At 36.9% G+C, this 9,706-nt stretch overlaps 1 protein-coding gene across 1 annotated transcript; it reads right to left on the reverse strand.

Moving 5' to 3' along the window:
• Nucleotides 1–747: 747 nt before the first annotated feature.
• tacr2 (tachykinin receptor 2) lies at nt 748–9,156 on the reverse strand. The gene is made up of 5 exons (XM_056257192.1): nt 8,530–9,156; nt 7,482–7,676; nt 7,124–7,274; nt 2,133–2,329; nt 748–1,907 (listed from the first exon to the last, which is right to left on the reverse strand). The coding sequence occupies exons 1-5, from the start codon at nt 8,922–8,924 to the stop codon at nt 1,715–1,717; spliced, it is 1,131 nt and encodes a 376-aa protein (XP_056113167.1). The 5' UTR covers nt 8,925–9,156; the 3' UTR covers nt 748–1,714.
• Between the last annotated feature and the right edge of the window lie 550 nt (nt 9,157–9,706).

Here is a 9,706-nt window from a genome sequence, read left to right on the forward strand (position 1 = left end):
GAGAGCGAGAGAGAGGCTATATTTCTTGAATGAATGTACTGACGATTCATTTGCCAGGTGATGCGTAAAAAGCACATGAACAAAATTGTTAAATATTGTAGATATTTTCCAATCACACAGGCTAATAAATATTCCCTTTATGGAATTTCTTACAGTATTCTTTTAATTTTCACTTGGGCTACTGACAACCAATCATAAATAATAATAATAAAAGATTTAACTATATCTAAGGGAGCCAAATGTGAGCCTTCTTCAATTGGAAGCTGCAAGGAAGAACTTCAAGTCAGATTACTTTACTTCAATTTCAACACAGAACAATCATACATTTAAACAGATCTTAGACAATCATACAAAAGAAAAACTAACAAACAGAGATTTTACCAACAAAATCAACAAAAAAATATAAATTCTATATTACCACTGCCATTATACTGTTTGTGACAACATTACAAACACAAAATTATTTTTATATGTAAAACATACAGCTTAATTACAAATCTATGTATAGATTTGGAATTTGTTGAATGCTGTACCAGAAAGAAAACTAAATACATATCATTGGCATTGAAATAAAATGACAGGCAAACTGTCTTTAATCAGTCAAATGTATGGATGTACATGCAGATTTAGGCTATATTAAAGATTATAGATGCTGAAACATTGAGTACAACTGAAATGTGTGCTTTATATGTACAGTAGTACAATTACAACGTGGAAATGTCTGTTTGGTTTCATGTGTTTTAATGTCTTCAACCACTATATATATATATATGCAACACATCTTTCCCTCCTCATTTTGTCTCTCTTTTTCCACCATGTCAATTTAAGACAACAGTCATCATCCTGTTTACACTTGACGGTATATCTCAAGCAATCCATACCCTTGACCTGGTACAGATGCACTGACCAATTTAATGTTGATTTTCTGTTTTGTTGATTTTACAGGCACCACTTGACATTCAACCAATATGTAAAGTCTAAAACATTAATGTTTCTATAGAGGTTTGTATAAAACAACAAGTACACTGCCGTTCAAAAGTTTTGGGTCTGTAATATTTTTAGAGAAACCAAGTTTTTGATAAAAATCAAGACTGCATTTGTTTGATCAAAATACAATAAAATGGTAATTTGGTGAAATATTATTACAATTTAAAATAACTGTTTTCTATTTTAATATATATTCAAATTAAATGTGTTCCTATGAGGGCTACGCAGAATTTTTAGCATCATTACTGGCACATGATCCTATAGAATTCATTTTAACATGCTGATTTGCTGCTCAAGAAACATTTCAATGTTGACATCAGTTGTGCTGCTTGTCATTTTTATGGAAACCAGGATACATTTTATGGATTCTTTTGTAACATTTTATATCTGTATTGTTACTTTTACTGCATCGTTTCTGAATTAAAGTATTCATTTCTTTAATCTTACTAACCACAAACTTTTGAACAGTAGTGTGTACAGTATATACAGAACACACTGATCTATATGTAGGACTAGTACTTTAAGCAGCAACACAGAAACAAATAAGGCTTGGTGCTTATGCCATACCCATAGGAATAGAGGAATTCTCCGCTTGTAAAGCCCACTGAATCCACCATAGAGCACAGTGTGAGGTATTAAGTGCAAAGTGTGGGCGTGCTTGATTTTAAGAATAGCCAACAATAGTGTTTTTCCCTCTCTGTTTACCCATCACTGAAATATGGTCGACTCAAGCTTTGATTAGTTTGGATGTGTTGTCTTCTGGTTCACTGGCATGATTTCGGACCACCATGCTGGTGGTCTCGGTGCGATAACTGCGTCTCATGTGGAAGGTCCTCATGTGCTGCAGTTCCATGTTGTCCTCCTCAGAAATCTTGATAAAGGGGCACCACTGGAACGCTTTGCGGAAACCTGAGCGGAATCTACAGAAAGACAGCATGATGCAAACTTCTTGTGCATTAAATAAGGACAAGGTTATTATTGAGTAAATACAAAGAGTAAATATTGATGATAGTATTGCAGTAAATCTCTAGGGATCATCGTTGCCACACCAAGACTAGTCCTAACTGCAAACACTGTCCTAAATATCTTCAATAATGTGTTAATTTAAATTTCTTTGTCTTACATTAGATGTAATGTACATTTACCTTTGGTTTAGACAGCAGTAGATGATGGGGTTGTACATAGTGGAACTCATGGCCAACCAGAAGATGGCCAAATAGACCTGCTGGATGTAGTGCTGCTTGTATATGTCCCTGTTGAAGCTTCCCAGAATGAAGTAGATGTGGTAGGGGAGCCAACATATTGCAAAGGTTGTCACCACCACTATCATCATCTTCACAACCTTTATTAAATTGCAAAAATGGCATGAATCTTTTTTTGCTTTCTACACAAAGAACTATAATCGAAAACCATAAACAGCTGCTGCCATCACTGTAGAGGCTGAAAAAAGAAAAATGTGAAATAAGTGAAAAAGCGCATGTCCTGTTCTGCCAGAAGAAAAGATTTATGTCCCCAGTAGAGGTTTTAACATTGATTCTTTGGGTCTTTGTGGAATTTAACTACATTCATTCATGATAATATCGTTTTTTTTTTAGATGTATACGGTAATTACAGTTAAATAAAACTGAAATTAAAAACATAAACTTTAAAATAGGAAAAATGTTAACTTAAAATAAAATGTATATCTATCTAGGGTTTAGAAACAGGAGAATTGTAAATATATTACAATTACAATTGCAATTACAATTTTATTTAATTATCATCCCTTGTGCGTCCTGATGAACAGTTTTGTCTTTTTCAGTTTTTTTTTATTATCTTTTTGCCTGCGTTAATGCCAACTGCATAAATTTTGGCACAAGTGTGTATTTTTATTGGAATTTTACTATTTCACCCCCATTTCCTTTAATAAATCTATTTTACTCTATAGATACACAGAATAGTTACACAGTTGGCCAATAAAGCAAATACTCGCTTTATTCCTGTTTTCTGCTTCTGCATGAGCCAACTGGAAAAAATTATGCAGCTATAATTGTGTGGGTGTAAATGTTGGTATGGATGTTAGAGTGTGGTTTGCATGTGTATAATACAAATGTTTTGTGTGTGTGTGCGTGTAATATTTGAGAGAGAAAAACTCTACTGTACTGCAGTGGCGGCTCCAGACAATTTTGATTGGGGGGGCAATGGGGGGTCCTGGTCATTTCAAGGGTGGTCTCATGAAAACCAACAAAAAATACAGTGGACACGGCTAATAACTGCATATTGCTGCTACTTAACAAATGGTAAATGGTAAATGAACTGCATTTATATAGCGCTTTCACAGACCCAATGGCCACCAAAGCGCTTTACATATTGCCTCACATTCACCCATTCACACACCGACGGTTTTTTGTTTTTAATTAATTAATCAATTGCAGTTTGCAAACAATATGCTCGAACTTTAATTGCCATAGCCACACCCATGACAGAAAACATATTTACAAAATAGTATCCTCCTCATCCTCCAATTCCTCGGTGTCCTCTGTTTCCAGTCTTTACTAAGAAATCCTATGAAAAATTATTTACAAAATCTTCTGCAGGACAGTTCAATTCTTTACAATAATATAATATATTATAAAAGAAAATTAAGCTGTTACACTGAGATGGTTTAGGAAAACCATAAAGTGTTTTTGTAAAGTCAATTAATTGTACAGGCAGCATTAAACCATCAAAGTTAAATGATTGTTTATAGCTTATGAATTTCCTAGCCTATATTTTCTTTAGCAGGGGGTTTCAAACTTTTTAATGGCAATGAGCCCTAAACAATACCCTTGTGAGATTATTTATTTAGGCTTATAATATAATACAATATATGCCCAATATAATATAATATAAAAAAAATGAATTGAAGTATTTGAAGTGATAGTTTAAATGCTTCAATTTGTTTTCATATAATATTATTATAATATGAAAAAAAACTGAAGCATTTACTGTAAATAGCTATATCTAATAGCTAAATATTTTCAAGAAAAGTCAATATGTGAACTCTTTTATAGTAGCCTAATCTAACCATGCCTGAAACTATTTAAATCTATGTAAACTAATGATGTATTTTGAGTTTGCACGCGGGTGGGTGTCTGTAATTGTTACCGTTCTGTGTCCATCATCCGTTATTTCCACCACTTTAATCAAACCACTCTTCTTTAAAACATGATATTGTGATTTTATTTCACATGTCTTGCGTTTCTCGTCGCCTCTCGTATTGAGCTATTTGGTCCGCACACACGACTCACTGCCAATCACACGCGCTCACATCATTCTTTTTCTTTGAAACCTGTTAACTGCACTCACCAGTTTGAGCACTGCAATTATTTCTCACATACAATCAAATGGATTTCCCCACACATTTCGCGTCAGTCCTCTGCGTGGCATATTATTCTTTTCTGCGCGGCCGCGGCATCAGAAGTGCACGACCGCGCACGCGCGCAGCTTAGAGGGAACGTGATTCTTATGTTTATATATTTTGTACGTCGAATAAATTATTAATTATTATTGTTCTGCGTAGTTTGAAGATAAACATTTTTAAATATTTATCCCGGATATATATTTTTTTAATCAGGAAGGGGGTGGGGGGTCAAATGGGGGGTCAAAGCATTTTTTGGGAGGGTCTTGAGACCCCCCAAGACCCCCCCTGGCGCCGCCTCTGCTGTACTGCAAATCACAAATCCAACCACTGTGTGTACCAGTGGAACTTTGCTGGCATCTGATGGGGAAAATTTGGTACTGCGACCAAATCTTTCTTAAAGGTCATTTTTTTGAGTTTTCAGAACTTATAGATTTATGGCTTTGATAGCCATGTTTTTATTAATTATATATTTTATATAAAATAACGTTCATAAATAATTTTCATAAAAGTAAACCTCTATAACTTTTGTTTCAGTTTTTTTTTTACTTTTGTTTTTAACTTTTTTTAAAATCAGCCAAGGGTCTTCTTTAACATGAGACCAAACTTAAGTCTGTGCTCCAACGATTTTATGACAGTTTTTGACATTGACATTTTTGCCCTCTAAGGACCTGAGTAATTTTTTTTTAATTGACGCACAAAGGTTAATATTTCTCTATAATGCTAAAACTTGGTACGACAATTACTTTAGAAATTGATAACATTTATAATATTGTTCCTGTTAGGCAGAGGCTTGTATACCCATATTTCATCATATTTGTCATAGATTATACTATGGGCTATGTGCACACGCGTAATTTCGAACTTCCGCTATTGTCAGAAGTCGGCATGTCAGTTTCCGGTTTACGGCTGTTCATCCGCATCCGCTATAAACGAACAAGATGAGTGCTGCTGTTGTACGAAAAAAAGAGTTGTTAAACACATCTAAGTTTCTAAGAACTGTAGGGGGATCCATCATCTAACGCCCGTTTCACACACCGTTTGCAGTGCGCGGTGCAGGAGCAACGCGCGCTATAGTGCAGTTTCACATATGATGCGTTTGCAGTGAATAACTGATCCGCGGCTGTACCACAAACACATACTTACTATTTTTATTTAAAATCCAGAAGTTGTGCTGCAACTTTTATTTCAAAAAAAGTTGTCAGCATTGCGATTCTCTTTGTACACACTCTTTAATGGACGTATGCACGTATAAACACAATTTAAACAACGCAAGTTAGGGCCATTATTCCATGCATTACTTATATTAAGTTGCTCAAGCAAGTGGTCAAATTTACTATATTAAAATGGCAAATATTTTAAATTAAAACTTAAAATGGGCAAAAACAGCCGACTCACATGCCTTTTCTTTTGCATTTAAATTGTAATAGCCTACAACAGATCTTGCATGTCACAAAGAACTTGTTTTTCCACCTCCACGAATGAGACGAGTGTTGTTCATTATGTCGCCTTAATTGTAGTTTTCCTTGATTTACCCCGGTCTTCACAGTCTTCAGATGACTGTGAAAAATAGTAGTACCGGTATATTAAATGCATTTATGGTGAGATTACTACATTTTATTTAATGAAACGCATTTATGGTGAAATTACTACATTTTCAGGTCAATCTTTGTGCATTTTGACCACGAAACATGCAGTGTCACTTTAATGCAACACAGCAGAAATAAATTCGGGGCAGAAACGATCGCTGCACTGCTGTTATACGTGCCGCATCTGAAACGGTGTGAAAAGTGAAAGCCCTAACCTGTTAACATGGTGCGTTAGGAGCACTGCTGTGTGCCACTTTGCTCTGCTTCAAGTCGCTAACAGCCATTTGAGCTTCCAACGCTTCCCGAAAAACACCAACCTTCGTGCGCAGTGGCTGCACAAAATAGACATTTTGGGCGACGCGAAAAAAGAAAAAAAAGTAAGTATGTGTTTGTGGTACAGCCGCGGATCAGTTATTCACTGCAAACGCATCATATGTGAAACTGCACTATAGCGCGCGTTGCTCCTGCACCGCGCACTGCAAACGGTGTGTGAAACGGGCGTTAGATGATGGATCCACCTACAGTTCTTAGAAACTTAGATGTGTTTAACAACTCTTTTTTTCGTACAACAGCAGCACTCATCTTGTTCGTTTATAGCGGTTGCGGATGAACAGCCGTAAACCGGAAACTGACATGCCGACTTCTGACAATAGCGGAAGTTCGAAATTACGCTTGTGCACATAGCCTATTGTCATCCTTTACGTCTGTCTGTGGCTTTTGCAAATATCTGACCAATGAAAGGTATTGAAAAGAGCTTGTGACTAACCTCGTAACTACATTGGATCCTCAAACTGTCGGTCAAACCTCATAACTCCACCCGCCTCTATCGTGTATGAAGTGCCGCACGCAGTTTGGACCGTCTCTGCTTGTTTGCAAAGGTAAATACTGAACTGGATCTTTGAATAAGTACAGAGTTTTCTTTACCCAAAAACCACTATATATAAAATCTAATGTTTTATGTATTTGAGGAGCGGAGAAGAGTGTACTAGTCTAGCATTTGCCGTCGAGTCATCATATCCATACTGTCTTAAAGCCCAGAAATGTATTTTGCCACATTATGTCACACCCTGTGTATGTGATTGTGAGTAGGTTAGTTAGGAGACTTTGCAGAGTAACTGGAATAAATATCATTAACAAAGTTATATGAGTAAATACTATCATCGTTGACCTTCCGTTTCGCCTGCATCTGGTTCTGGTAGTGGTCTGATGCTTCTCCAGGGATCTCACTGCCCCACAGCCTCTGTCCCACCAGGCTGTAGGTCACCAACATCACCAGCAGAGGGAGCAAGTAGATCAGGATAATCACAGCAATCTGATATCTAGGGAGATCAAGCATCACTTCATAAATCAAATCTGTGCCACAAAAAAACATGATATTGTAATAAAAAAAATAAAAAAAAATTATATAAATCAAGAAAATGGAGCTATCATAGGCATCATTGGATCATCAAATGAAATGTATTAACAATTTTTTTCTTGTGAGTAAAAATTGAACGATGCTAGTCATTTTTGTCTAGTTTTCTTACGAGAGCTGATGTTTCCCTCCATAATCATCAGGCCATTCCACCATACAGACAGTCCGAGGGAAGTAGAACTTGGTGCTGGCGTAATAACACTGAGGGAAGGCCAGTGAAAAAGCCACAGTCCAGATGATCCCGATCAGAACTTTAGTAGTAGTGGAGGAGAGCCTGGGCGTCAGGGGATGGATTATAGCCATATATCTGTGGATTTCAGACAACACCATCTTATTGAAAGTGAACGGTAGCCTATAGGTTACCTTTAAATGCAAAACCACTGACTCTCTTTTGACTCTCCCTTTATATGAACATTCAATGTTTTTGGTGCGTTATGTGGGTGCTTAATTACTATCATCATCTACTTGTTAGTCACTCAGAACACAATATGGAAAGTGATCCTGCAGTGTTGGTTCTTTTAATCACTTCATGAAAATGAATATTCATCTCTTTTAATAGTAATTATTAACTGCTTTTGCCCGTTTGTGGTGGATTAGTGATGGAGCACATCAAATCAAAGCGATATATCGCCTACTCTTGATACATTTAGAGCTATTTCTAAGCACAGTGGCAAAAGCTAAAAATGTGGTTGATAAATAGCTCTAACCAAGGTTTAGGTGGATGTCAGACCATCTGATCCATCATCCAGAATTTACATCAACTTGGACCTGCTCTTAACCATTTATGACCAGAAAAAAAAAGAAAAAAGAACACATAAAACCAGCTGCCATCTGAAGGGTAAACTTAGTTCATGTGCTGTGTTATATTACAGCTACAATTAGGCTTTCATGAACTTGCAGGCTGTAACTGTTTTATGACATGGTTTATGGCATGGTATCTCAATAGGATAGTGATTAATTATTATCATAATCCATGGGAACATCATGTTAAGGTTTACTGATAATCACTGAGAGCACCATATAGATTTGATGATGAGATAGATAGATAGATAGATAGATAGATAGATAGATAGATAGATAGATAGATAGATAGATAGATAGATAGATAGATAGATAGATAGATAGATAGATAGATAGATAGATAGATAGATATTGCTTACCTGTCAACAGCAATAGCCGCCATTGAATAAATGCTTGAGAACATTGCTGTTATTGGGAAGAAGTTTTGAAATTTACAGTATCCTAAACCGAAATACCAGTCATTGTGCAAAGCGTACACGAAATTGAAGACAGTGTTAAAAGTTGCCATAGATGCATCAGAAAAGGCGAGGTTTACAATGAAGTAGTTGGTCACTGTCCTCATGCGTTTATGTGCCAGAATTATCCAAATAACAGTGACATTGCCAATGATGGACACAATTACGATCAAAGAGTATGCAATCGCCCATAGTGCCACCTGCCAGTCCGGCTGCTCGAACAGATTGGTGGAGGTTTCGTTTCCATCTTCCTCGTCGTAAAGAACAGATGTTGAAAGGGGGTCCACAGTGATATCCATTGTAGTTGTCCGTAGTCACAGGGCATAAATCAGTCAGTATGCTTATTCCAGTGAGTGACTCACTCTTCTGTAGCTATACGACATGGTAAACCTGTGTATTTTGGACATTTGCAGCAGTTCATTTTACAAACAGTGCGCGGTCAGTGCGCCTCGTACCGCCTCATGTCCAAACTGCCATCTGAAGTGCGTTATTGTGCCCGCAGCGATCGAGCACTGGAAAACTGAAGGAATGTGTGTGTGCCACAAGTGTTGGAGGTGTGTCGGTTCAGATGGAGTGACGTTGATTGATACACATTTTTTGCCAACGCGCTTTGTGACGCACAGAACTTTGCGCTTCTTCTCCTAAAATCTGGCAAAATCAATACCTAAATATAATTGGCATGCAATTGACGTGTTGATAACAATGGACAGCTTGCTTCATTAATAATTGCAACTCCCCTGCAGCGAACACTAATGGAAATATCTATGTCACAGACAGTTTAAGAGCATGTGTGAGAGAGGTTGTTCTGCTGAGACGTTGCACCCCGTATTTCTCCAGTTGTGTGAGGTGATATTGTTCATTGTCTGAGGAGACAGGTTTCTGGGCAGCAGGTGGAGGAGGATGTGGATAGTGAATAGTGTAGCCTACATTATTTGGAAACTTCGAATCACCAAAGCTATTCAGGATGGTTTTCGCAGATCTGACATTTTCATTAAGTGTGCGAATTATAAAAAATACTTTTCATGGGAATTTCTGCAAGTAATTTTACTGGCGCAGTCTGTTGAGATTTAGCCTATCGTGA

This window comes from Rhinichthys klamathensis, unplaced genomic scaffold (genome assembly GCF_029890125.1).
Source record: "Rhinichthys klamathensis goyatoka isolate OS25496 unplaced genomic scaffold, OSU_Roscu_1.1 h1tg000135l_1, whole genome shotgun sequence".
Classification (NCBI taxonomy): Eukaryota; Metazoa; Chordata; class Actinopteri; order Cypriniformes; family Leuciscidae; genus Rhinichthys; species Rhinichthys klamathensis.

Excerpts from the sequence above, each read along its gene's own strand:
- tacr2 (XM_056257192.1), bottom strand. The coding sequence starts at position 8,924 with ATGGATATCACTGTGGACCCCCTTTCAACATCTGTTCTTTACGACGAG. Across the intron at positions 7,677-8,529 it reads GCGGCTATTGCTGTTGACAG|ATATATGGCTATAATCCATC; the intron begins GTAAGCAATATC and ends TGAAATCCACAG. Across the intron at positions 1,908-2,132 it reads TACTGCTGTCTAAACCAAAG|ATTCCGCTCAGGTTTCCGCA; the intron begins GTAAATGTACAT and ends GTCTTTCTGTAG.